At 46.3% G+C, this 12755-nt stretch overlaps 1 protein-coding gene across 2 annotated transcripts in view; it reads right to left on the minus strand.

The window, feature by feature from the left end:
• Positions 1-12755, minus strand: part of PAPOLG (poly(A) polymerase gamma) — an 81534-nt gene that overhangs the window by 33095 nt on the left and 35684 nt on the right. For both annotated transcript variants that reach the window (XM_073628105.1, XM_073628104.1), the window contains exons 8-12: positions 4101-4190; positions 2597-2735; positions 2446-2518; positions 443-563; positions 230-314 (exon numbers count right to left, since the gene is read on the minus strand). In XM_073628105.1, the coding sequence (XP_073484206.1) occupies positions 230-314; positions 443-563; positions 2446-2518; positions 2597-2735; positions 4101-4190 (508 nt within the window). The remainder of the gene's footprint in view (positions 1-229; positions 315-442; positions 564-2445; positions 2519-2596; positions 2736-4100; positions 4191-12755) is intronic.

The following is a 12755-nucleotide window of genomic DNA, read 5'->3' on the forward strand; positions in this document are numbered from 1 at the left end:
GTCAATGCGGATCAGTTACTAAAGACAACAATTGCTTAGTCAGAAGAAAAAAAAAAAAAAAAAAAAAAAAGGAAGCGGTTTCGCCAACAGATGTCACAGAGATTCAGGAGGGGGGGGGGGGGGGGGTTTAAGAGATTTAGAAAGATGCTTTGTGTGACTTCTCTAGATCATACCAGTGAGTGATGCACCTGGGCAAATCTCTCAATTAGTCATAACCAGCATGACTTACTTGTATTTTTGAAAAAAGTTGGGTGGTTCAAACAGTTTCATCCAGTCGGCTTTGCCTTGAAGGATTTCATAAGTGACAGCAAGACCTTTAAAGATAAAATCCATAATAGATTTTCACCATTTGCATTTTAGTCAAAAGGTCATTGAAATGCAAAATCAGGTAACTGAACCTAAAGTGATACACGCAAAACATACTTTCTCTCTAAAATCATACCATGCCTGAACTCTTCCATCATAACAGCACGAGTTGAGGTAGAGGTGTTAAATGTAGAGTTCTGCTGAGGATATGCTGGAGTAATTATAGGCATAAGGTGATAGCGGTCAGCTGGGTTTACCTAATAAAAAAAAAAAAAAAAAAAAAAAATTAAATTAATTATGAAATTATTATTAAAAACACTGCATCAGTTTTGTTAGGGAAATCATACATAGATGGGGAGATTCTACGTAACATTTTAGCTTACGGCTGTGAACGCAAAACTTTGGCAATGTTTATAGTACATTAGCACTTAAAGCGGTATTAAAGTTTGTGTTTAAAATCCGCCGACAGGCAGGGTTTTATAACAGAAGAGACCCTAGAGGTCTGTCAGCAGGTAATGTAATCTAAGCCACAAATGCGCAGCTCAGATCACATATACGGCCCACTCAGTGTGCCGCGGTGATGTAACGCCCGTGTGCATGCACGGAAGTGACGTCACTGCAGCCCGACCACTCAAGTGGCCAAAGATCAGAAACCCGAATGGAAGCGCCGGAGAAGCAGTGACAGCGCTCCACTGGAGGGCTCAGTTTGCACAGTATTTGATGCATACTAGTACATTATGACTTAAATCTGCAGGGGGACCAGCTTTTTATTTTTAGGACTGGACTTCACTACTACTTTTTCCAACAGCTGTATAGTGTGAGGGCCAGCCTTAGCAATGCTTTATTTGTATCCAATTAGGGGCTTGGCTTATACAGATGTTGGCATATCCAAAAAATTTTGTACAGATTGGAACACGTGTGCGTATGACCATTGCTGGCCTCCTGAAAATAGTAGCAGCATTTGGCTTCAATATTACTGAGTCACAGACCTGAGGGTATAACACAGCCTCAGACAGAGATGCTGAAGGTGTTTCTGCCGCCTTAAAGCTGTTGTGAAGCCCGATTTTTTAAAAATTAAAATTAACATGCAAATGGTATTGCACAGAGCAGTCTCCAACTTACTTTCCTGGGTTCCTCCACTCCTCCTGTTCTCGGAGTGTCACAACAGCAAGTCGCTTGCTCCATAGACATGCACAGGGAGGCTCGGCCTCCTGCTCCCTCCTCAAAAGGACTTAGAGGCAACGAGAGCCATTGGCTCCTGCTGTTGTCAATCATGTCCTACAAATTGCAGCAGCACTGCTCTGTTCCTAACGAGCACAGCACTGAACTGAAGAGGATCCAGGTAGTATTAAGGGGGGGGGGGGGGGGGGGGGGGAGAGCTGATCACGTAAGATTTTTTACCTTAATGCAGAGAGGGCATTAAGGTATAAAAAAAAAAAAAAAACTTTAAAGGGGTTGCAAAACCTCATGGTTTTTCAGCTTAATGCATTAAGGTGAAAAACCTTCTGTAGTGCTGCAGTCCCCCCCATTTTACTTACCTGAACGCTGTCATCCTCTGGCCAGGAACAAGCATACCATCTCTAGCTGGTGTCTCTTGTCCTGATTGGATAAATTGATAGCAGCACAGCCATTGGCTCCCACTGCTGTCAATCAAATTCAATGACACTGCGCAGAGTCCTGCAATGTGTGTGAATGGACACAGATGCAGGACTCGGGAGCGCGCCCGCATGGGTGTCCACATTAGGAGAGCCTTCTCCAACGTGGACACTCGATGCGGGGAGGAGCTACCAGTGCTGCTGAGGGACCCCAGAAGAGGCAGATCAGGGCCACTCAGCAAAACGAACTGCAGTGGAGGCTAGTATGACATTTTTTTTTTTAAATAACAAACAAGGGTTTACAGCCACTTTAAGGCTCAACACCCAATTAAAGGCCAACTGGAGTTCACAGCATGTTAGGGCCAGACTGATATCAACAGCGCAGAAATCAATTCTGGTTCCAAAACCAGACTCTTCAATAATATGAAACTCAAAAAAAAACAGTGTACACAAATCTGCTCATTAGAAAGCGGTCTATTAATACAATTTATTTTTGTCTTAGTCTTGCCAACAGCTAGAATGGTGGATATTAAATATTACATACTCTTGGATCCCAGACTGGTAAATTCAAATGGCTTTCTTCTGGATGCTTCAGTAACACTGGATTAGGCCATTCCCTGTAGGGATATGGAAATGCGTCAGAGAATATTTGTGGCTTCAGGGAAAATATTCTGAGAACTTAATTTAACACTCACCATTTAGAAAAGACAAGGAAAAACTTGTGGACAAGAGTGGACGCTGCAGCATTTGGGTACAACTGACAAGTCCTCGCTACCAACATTGCCCATGAAACACCACCAAGAAATCCCAATATGTTTGAATAAATACCACGCTCTTAAAAACAAAGAGAAAGATCACTTTCAAACTCCATTGTCAAAAAAAAAAAAAAAAAGGGAAAGAAGGAGCAGCTGGTCTAGCCCTGTGAAGAGAAGCAGTGCCATCTAATGGCCGATAGATGCAATTGCTACCTTTGGCCATAGCTATTGCTTTGAATTGTGTAGTGTAGTATAGCATTTTTTATTTAGAGCTTGTTCACACCACAATGCATTTCGCATGCAGAATTTAAAACTCACTGGATGTGCAATCTGCTGCAGGTGTCTATATATTCTTACCAACACCCCAATGATGATTGCAAATGCAGTGTTTGCCCGCACCAGATCGCAGGGTACCGGCATGACTATGCAATTTGGTGTGGCGCATTTTAAAAAAAAGTAGTGTATGCACCATTTGTTGGTCGGGGGGGGGGGGGGGGGGGGGGGGGGTCTGATTAAGGAACTCAATAGGTGCCGAGATCGCACTTTCATAAACTGGCTGGGTTGGAATAAAATGTAGAATTCCCTCGCTGTCAAAAAAAAAAAAAAAAAAAAAAAACAAAAGCTAGGGGTACACTGCAGCAAACATCTGGTTAGCTGATCCTTAACAGATAGAGAGGAAAAAAAAAAAAAAAGAATAAATATTGGCGTTTGCGCTGTGAAATAACTAAGTGAATAAAGTGCTAGTGCAATGAGGGGGTATAGACAGTAACAAATTGCTGGGTACTAAAATACCAAGTGAAGATAAAAATGATTCCTATAAAGCAATGAACATCCATAATCATTAGTGAAATCTTAATCATAAAAATCAATAGAAACATTTAAAATAAAAATGTCAAAAGTCCAATGTGCGCTTCGGAATAAAGTGTCTTGAATGTATATATGAAATCCAAAAAAAAAAAAAAAATTGCTGTGACAACCCAACCATTAAAAATGCAATCCAAACAATAATGTGACAGTCTGACAGTAATTCAAAAGTAATGGACCCCTCCACTAGAAAAAACAAAAGCCGGTGCCTGGTCAGTCCTCAGTGATGACACCCGTGTGTGTACAAGCCTCTCACCTTACTGCCGTATTTGGTATTTTAGCACCCAGCAATTTGTTACTGTCTATACCCCCTCATTGCACTAGCACTTTATTCACAGCACAAACACACAAATATTTATTCTTCATAAACTGGCTGCGTCTGTCAAGGACAGATTCTCTGTGTGCCGAGATGATCAGCAGAGAACATGTTCTTCACTAATCATCTCAGTTTCATAAACCGCTAATGATTTGAGATGAGCTGGCAGAGGCAATTTCATAATACTGAATCATCTCACATGTATGATTTGGTAGATACATATAGGATTGTACTCAACCACCAACTTAAAAAAGCCAAACTTACTCTTTGCCCACAACTTGATAGCTCTCAGGGTTATTCTGAAATTGTTTCGGTTTGGCACTAAATGCAAAATTTCATCTGTAACTCTGCAACCTGGAAAAAAAAAATAAATCCCATGCAAGCTGAATGACATATTCACACATAAGAGAAATAAATAACACACACACACACACACACACACACACACACACTCTTAAATAGAAGAGGCATTTTCTTATAGTATTCACATGTGGTATGTCCAAAGCCTCAAATGAATGAAAAAAAAGGGGGACACCACAATGCCGATATATCAGTGTTAAAATACAACTAAAGGCTCATGTATGGCCGGCATATGTTCCGGTTTATATTAAGTCAGTGTATGACAATTCCAAAATTGAAATTTGTGACTCAACTGATATCCTGAAAATCTTTGCTCAATTCTATGAAAGATGATATAGCTCTTGTGCTCCTCTGGGGACGGAGAACTTGGTGACTTACATGGCAGACATTGATTTACCTAGGTTGACGGAGGAGGACAGTACTGCTTTAGAAAATGGCATTACAGTGGAGGAGGAAGCGATTGCCTCCTTTCCACCTAGGAAGTCTCCTGGACTAGACAGCCTCCCTTCGGAATGGTATAATACTTTTCAGTATGGTATGGCCCCACGCCTACTTAAAGTATTTAACGCAGCTAGATCGGACGGTAGACTAACTCCCTCGATGGGGGAAGCCTTGGTTGTTCTGATCCCTAAGTGGGGGAAGGACCCTCGAGAATGCGACTCCTATCGTCCGATCTCGCTGATGAATGTTGACACAAAAATCCTGGCAGGTAGATTACAATCAGTTATCCCAAAATTGGTAGATGCGGATCAAACCGGTTTTATTCAAGGTCATTGCGCACAGATGAACAGGAGACTTCTCGTAAATCTCCAGACTGCAGATCCAGATCCAGACAGGATCCCATGTCTTCTCTTTCAGAAGCCTTCCAATTGATTCAGGAGTTCGGGGACTACTCCGGATCAATCGGAAAAAGTACTCCCTCTTCCCTATTGATGAGGATGTGGTAGTCCCGTTGGACTGCCCCATCCCATTGTCCACCTCTTTTAGGTATTTGGGGATTGAGGTTCAGCTTCCCATCTCTAAGTTTCAGGAGACAAACTTGATGCCGGTTGTACTAAATTTTTGGGAGAGGGTACGGAAATGGCAGAACTTACCGATCACCTTGATGGGACGGATAAAGCCATTTAAAATTATTTTTCTTCCTAAGTTTATGTACATTCTCTCGAATTCCCTGTTTTTTTGTGACATTACATGTCTTTAAGAACATAGACTCCATTATTGTGGGGTTTCTGTGGGGTTCCAAGGCACCCAGGGTTTCTTTGACAGTTTTAAAGTTACCAATTACAATGGGAGGGATGGCCCTTCCTGACCTGCGATCTTACTTTATGGCTTCACAGCTATCCTTTCTGCACTGGCGACTTTTTCCGCTAACACCTAATGCTACTAGCCTGCTGGAGACTGCAGTTGCCATCTCACAGGAAACGCTTCAAAATATGTTGTACAGGAAGGGGATCCCGGGGAGAGAGGTGGGATCTGTTATGGCACTCCCAGGGAAAGTGTTTCACTGATGCTCTAAGCGGAGGAAAGATGATCCCTTGTGGTTATCTCCAAATAGTCCCCTCTGGTGTAAAAGGACCCTTGAAGAGTTTCTAAAATTACCGGATGGGCATAGCACTTGGGCTAGACATGGCATAAAATACTTGCATCACATTTATCAGTATAACCATCTCTGTACATTTGCACAACTAAGAGAAAAATTTGGAGTGCCAAGACCAGTTTCTTTTGATATGTGCAGGTGCGCCATGCAGCGATTGCGCAGTTTGGGGAGGGTGGAACTATGGTACAGAACACTGATTTGGAGAAGGTTCTGATTGATCCGGATCCAGCTAAGTGAATCTCTAGATCAGGGTTTTCAAACTAGCGGCCCTCCAGCTGTTGCGAAACTACAAGTCCCGACATGCCTCTGCCTGTGGGAGTAATGCTTGTAACTGTCAGCCTTGCAATGCCTCATGGGACTTGTAGTTTTGCAACAGCTGGAGGGCCGCCAGTTTGAGACCCCTGCTCTAGATACTATGGGGCAGTGGGTCCGGGGGTAATGACTACAACTTCTAGGCCCATGGAGCAATTGTCCCGGAGTTAACGGAAGAACTGTGGCAAGGGGGTACTGGACACATACTTGGTGTCTGTTGTCTCCTCTACGGATAAAAGAACCAGTTACACTTACCGGTAACGGTGTTTCTGGGAAGTCTTCCAGGACGGCACCCTGAGAGATGACTGGTCCACCTGACAGGAAACACAATCAATCAAGAGGTTAAAGGCCCCCGCCCCTCCCGATGCTCCTTAGTTGTGACAAAGTATTGACCCACACCAGTGCACGAGAGTGAAAAACATAACCACCACCACACTCTAAACATTACATGTTTCCTAAATAGAACGGGTGGGAAGTAGGCCTGCCGTCCTGGAAGACTACCCAGAAACACCGTTACCGGTAAGTGTAACTGGTTCTTTTCTCAAGTCGTCTTCCAGGACGGCACCCTGAGAGAAGAGCAAGTAGCTCAGGCCTACCTTTAGGGCGGGACCACCGCTTGCAGGACTTTCCTGCCAAATGCCAGGTCCTGAGGAGATAGTAATTCCACTCTATAATGCCTCAGGAATGTGTTCTGGCTTGACCATGTAGCGGCTCTACATATCTGCTCCACCGAAGCTCCGGCCCTTTCCGCCCAGAAGGTTGCCAGAGATCGCGTGGAATGCGCTCTAAGATTTCTAGGAGCTGCTTTACCTGACTGCTCATAGGCTAACGAAATAGTATGTTTAATCCATCTAGCTATAGAAGCCTTGGATGCCTGTTGGCCCTTCTTTTGGCCAGAAAAATTAACTAAAAGATGGCTGGACCTTCTGAATTCCTTAACCCTTTCTAGGTAGGATAATAGACAGCGTCTGACGTCCAGACAATGAAAAGAAACTTCCCCTTCACTTTTGGGGTTACTACAAAAGGAAGGCAGCACCACTTCTTGAGTCCTATGGAACTTTGATGCTACCTTAGGGAGGTACAGGGGGTCCTGCCTAAGTATAACCCTGTCCTCGAATAAAGAAAAAAATGGCTCTTTAATAGAAAAAGCCTGAATGTCACCTACTCTCCTAGCTGAGGTGATTGCTAGTAAAAAGGCTAATTTAAAGGTCAGGATCCTAAGGGGGATCTGATCTATCGGTTCAAATGGGGCCTTTGTTAACCCCTCCAGTACTAGTGTAAGGTCCCAAGGAGGACACCTGGACATTTGAACAGGGGACAACCTCTCCCTGACCAAGAGAAATCTCTTGATCAGGGGGTGTAATGCCAAACGTTTCTCAAGGAAACAGGACAGGGCTGAAACCTGCGCCTTAAGGGTCTTGGTTGCCAAACCTAGATCTGCTCCATCCTGGAGGAATTCTAAGATAGCAGGGATCTCTTTGAGAAGTCCCTCTCTCCTGGCACCAGCGAGAGAAAATCGCCCAGGTCTTGGCGTAAATACGCCTTGTGACTGGCTTCCTACTAAGGAGCAGTGTATCCACTACTCTGTCCGACAGCCCCTTCTCCCGCAGGTTCTGCCTTTCAAGAGCCAGGCCGTCAGCTTGAAGAAGCTGGGGTCTGGGTGGCGGACAGGACCCTGAAGGAGAAGATCGCCCCGGACCGGGACGTGAAGCGGTAGGGCTATGGACCAACCCTGCAGGGTTGGAAACCAGACTCTCTTGGGCCACCAAGGGGCTATTAGAATCAATTTGCTTTCCGAGAGGAACAGTTTTTGAAGGACCCTCGGAATTAGTCCCAGCGGGGGAAAGGCATAGGCCAGACGGAAGTCCCAGACCTGTGCCAACGCGTCTATCCCCTCTGAGCCTCTCTCTCGAGCAAGGGAAAAGAATCCCTTTACCCTTCTGCTCTTCCTGCGGGCAAAGAGATCTATCTCTGGAACACCGAATTGCCGACTTACCAGGGAAAAGACCTCTGGATTCAGCTCCCATTCCCCCTGCAGAATCGGCTGCCGACTGAGGTAGTCTGCCTCTACATTTAATGTCCCCTTTATGTGGACTGCGGAGATGGAAGGAACCCGACTTTCCGCCCAGGACAGGATCTCTGCAGATAGGGATAGGAGTGCTGTAGATCTGGTACCCCCCTGATGATTCAGGAACGCCACTGCCGTGGCATTGTCTGACAAGACCTGCAGCTCCTGGCCCCTGATCCTTCCCTCGAAAGCCTTTAGTGCTTCTCCTATGGCCAACAGCTCTCGAAAGTTGGAGGCCCTTCTCTGTTCTGAATTCCAGGACCCCTGAGCTATTAGTTCCTCTAGGTGGGCTCCCCACACCCAGGAACTTGCGTCTGTAGTTAACCTGAGAGGCTGAAGTTGGCTCCAAAGGAGGCCCCCTTGAAGCCTCTGAGGAAGGAGCCACCAGTGAAGGGAGTTCTTTACTTCGACCGGAATGGCTATGTCCAGAGAGTCTCTTCTTCTGTCCCAAGAGGATAGAAGGAAGTGCTGGAGGGGCCTGGAGTGTAGCTGTGCCCAAGGAACTGCTGGGATAGCTGACGTCATTAGACCCAGAACTCTCATGATACCTCTGTAGGAGATGGTGCTTGCCTGTAACAGCGACCTGACCGCTGATATGAGGCCCTCTACCTTGCCCTGAGGTAGAATTAACTTTTGTTCTGAGGAGTCCACCAGGAACCCTAGATACAACTTTGTCTGAGCAGGAGTCAGTGAGGACTTTTCCCTGCTGACAATCCATCCCAGGTCTTCTAAGGTCTGCATTACTCTGGATAGATCCAGAAGTAGTTGATCCCGACTTAGACTGTAAATCAAAATGTCGTCCAGGTAGGGAATCAATGCCACTCCCTGGAGGTGCAAAAAAGCCACCACCTCGGCCATGACCTTTGTGAAGACTCTCGGACTGGATGCCAGTCCAAAGGGGAGGGCTGTGAACTGCCAGTGTTGCACTCCCTCTGGAGAGGCGATCGCAAATCTCAGGAAGCTTTGATTGCCCTGAAAAATGGGGATATGAAGGTAGGCGTCTTAAATCCAAGGTTACCATAAACACTTCCTTGAGGAGATGTCTCCTGAGGGAATAGACACTCTCCATGCGGAACTTCTTGTAACGAAGAAAAACATTGAGGTTCCTTAGATTTATAATAAGACGATACCTTCCTGAGGGTTTTGGTATCACGAAAATGTGGGAATAAAACCCCTGACCCTGCTGGTCCACTGGAACAGGTAGTATAACCTCCTGACTGGCCAACTCTCTTATATTCTGAAGGATTCCTACCACCTTGCAGGTATCCCTGGGAAGGTAGGTCAAGAGAAACTTGGGGGGTGGAGGGGAGAGAAACTCCAATCTGTAACCCTCTCTTATGATCCGAAGTACATAGGGGCTTTGGGTGATCCTTTCCCACTGAGAGGCAAAGTGGGAAAGTCTGCCCCTACCGGAAAGTCATTTGGGGGTCTTGTCAACTGACTTCTGGCTGGAAAAGAGAACGCCAGTTTTTTGTTTGTCTTTTCCTGCGCCCCAACGTCTATTAGGGGAGACCTTTTTCTCGGAGAAGCGATTCCTTGCCTGGGGGCCACGAAAAAACCGCTTCCTCTCTCTCCTAGGTTTGGTAGGAAATTTTTTTCCCCATCTCGGTAGATCTGGCTAGAGCCTGATCTAGGCCAGCACTAAAAAGGAGCGTCCCTTCAAAAGGGAGACCACATAGATGGGTCTTGGATGAGCTATCCCCATCCCAGGTTTTAACCCAGAGGGCTCGCCTGGCTGAGTTTAGTAAGGCACCTGTCTTAGCGGTTGTACGCACTGTCTCAACCGCAGCATCTGCTAAATATGCGACAGCATTCCCTATGACCTCCAGAGAATCCAGGACCTCCTTGGATTTTGAGGTTCGGGATACGTGGTCCATTAATTTACAGACCCACGTGTCGGCATTCCTTGCAATGCAAGCTGAGGCCAATGCGGGGCTCATAGCCACAGCGTTAGCTTCCCAGGCTCTGCGTAAAATGGTTTCAGCCCTGCGATCCATTTGATCCTTTAAGTTACCGGTATCTTCAAAGGAAAGATCCGACTGCTTAGAGACCTGTGCTAAGGAGGCGTCTAGTCTAGGAGTTTTGAAAAACTTTTCCTCATTCTCCTCAGAGAAGGGGCATCTACGCTTCCAGGTTTTATATTTCAGAAGCCTTCTTTCTGGTTCTTTCCATTCCCTTAAGATGACTTCTTTAAGGGCGGAATGTACCGGAAGGACCCTGGCCTGAGGTTTAATCAAGCCTCTATACATCCTATCCTGAGCGGACACCTGTGCAGCAGGCTCCTGAATCTCTTCCGAGGCATAAATGGCTTTCAGAAGATCTTCCATGTCGTCGGCAGAAAACATATGTCTGCTAGACCTGGATTCCTCCCTCCCATCCTCCTCTTGGCTGTCCACCACCCCTTCATCGGAAAACTCCTGATTAGGAACTTCTAAATCACACTCTTCCTCTGAATCGTGGGGGAGTGGATACTTCAGTACCTCTGCCCGATACCTCCTAGAGGAGGCGGAGCTCTCCTGGGAAGAGGCATCCTTACTAGAGTAAGCCTCTGAATCCCTAGGCTTAAGGGTGGCCTGAAAAGACTTTAAAAGGTGGAGAGCATCTCAGTTTGCACAGTAAGAAATTCCTTCATTATCTGAGATGTCTCCTTCCCTGTCAACTTCTGTATGCATTTAAAACAGAAGGGCTTTGGATGTTCTGGGGGTAGCCTGTCATTACAGTTCCCACATCGTTTGGAGCGGGTGGAGGATTTTACAGGACGGCTGGCAACCTCACGTTCAATAGCGTCATCCCCTGAAAAAAAAAAACACACAGGCATACACTGTGAGAGTCAGAGGAGAAGAGTTGGGGTACCCTCCCCCTCTAAACCTCCGAAGGCCGGTCAGACTCACCCCCTGTGGTCTCTTCTGCAGGGTCTGCGGCCATGGGTCTCTCCTTCTCATGTTCCATGCTACTTCCAATCTCTCCCTGGAGGTGCTGCATACAGGAACGCAGAGGAGACATGGGCGCCTGTTCCCTGTGGCTTTTTATATCCTCTGTATGCTGGCTGCAACTCGCCACCGCCATCTTGCCGAAGACAGGAAGTGATACTGGACCTGAGGTCACTTCCTGCTGCAGCCCCTCCCACTCCCTCCTCTTAGAGGAGGAAGTGATGTCATTTCCTGATCTTCAGGAAAATGGTGCTGAGCTACACTCAGCAAGGTCCCTGGAAGAAAAGCTCTCCATGTAGAGCTTCTTGCCGCGCGACCTTCCGTGAATGGTTGGTGGACAGGCGGATGAATGGCAGCCCTGGCCAGACCCCAGAACGGGTCCCAGACTCACCTCCTGTGGTCTTGTAGCCAGTAGAAGGAAAACCACCAACTCCTGCAACTGCGCGGCCACCGCACAGGTAAGGAAGGGCAACAGGAAATTTGGCCCCTGAAGTTCTGGGTACACCACCGCACCCAGGGTTCTTCAGCACTCGGGGGGGGGGGGCGCTCTTCCATGGAAAGAAGCACGGTTCTGCTGCCTCTCCCCCCCCGAGACACGGATTGGGAAACCCCCCAGGAAGGGTGAGAACCATCCGGCCGGACCCAGAGGCTTCCCAGGCATTTGGTCCGGCTCCCAGGGGGAGACCACCAGCCCCAGGCTTTTAGGTCAACAGAAAAATAACAAACGGTTTCGCTGTGGGGAAACACAATCAAAAACTGAGGAGCATCGGGAGGGGCGGGGGCCTTTAACCTCTTGATTGATTGTGTTTCCTGTCAGGTGGACCAGTCATCTCTCAGGGTGCCGTCCTGGAAGACGACTTGAGAAAATGATCCAGCTCCATTACCTTCACCAAGAGTATTATACATCAACTAGACTTTATCGAATGCAGAGTCGGGAATCAGCTGTCTGCCACAAATGCAGAGGGACAGAGGGTACTTTCCTACATATGGTCTGGGAATGCGAAAAAGTGAGACCGCTATGGTCAAAGGTAACTAAATTTATTTCAGAGCAGTCTGACCTACCTAACATTTGCCCCCCCCCGATGTCTCCTTGGGGTATTTGATCAAGAGGGGATAAATGCATACACAAAATTATTCCTTAGGATTCTATTCTTTGGTGTGAGGAAACTTATTGCCAGACGATAGATACATGACGAACTGTTGACGCTGGGGATGTGGATGAAGATAAATGCTATTGATGTATAAAATGACCTATGAAGCTAGAGAGGCCCCTAAGAGGTTTAGGAAGGTAGACTCTGGTAATACCATAGAGGCTGAGGGGTGATAGACCATTTGACTGCTTGAGGCCATTATCTTCCTATATTTTTTTTTTTTAAAGCTGACAGAGGGCAGATAGTGAGTTTTTTTCTTGATGTGGACAAAAGTTAATTTTTTGTATCCTACCGAATGTAATACCAAAAACAGACATCACCTGGGGAGGGAAGGGAGGCATTATTAGCTGGGTCATCTTTTTTTTTTATTCTGGTTAATGTTCTTAAGAAGGAAAAGAAGAAAAAAAGCAATGTACCTCAATGTATGATAGGGATGGAGACCTGATTGGCTCAGATAAGAGCATTGATATGTACAATGTTATTGTTAATATTGGATGTTGG

The sequence above is a fragment of the Aquarana catesbeiana genome, linkage group LG04 (genome assembly GCF_042186555.1).
Source record: "Aquarana catesbeiana isolate 2022-GZ linkage group LG04, ASM4218655v1, whole genome shotgun sequence".
In the NCBI taxonomy this organism is placed as follows: Eukaryota; Metazoa; Chordata; class Amphibia; order Anura; family Ranidae; genus Aquarana; species Aquarana catesbeiana.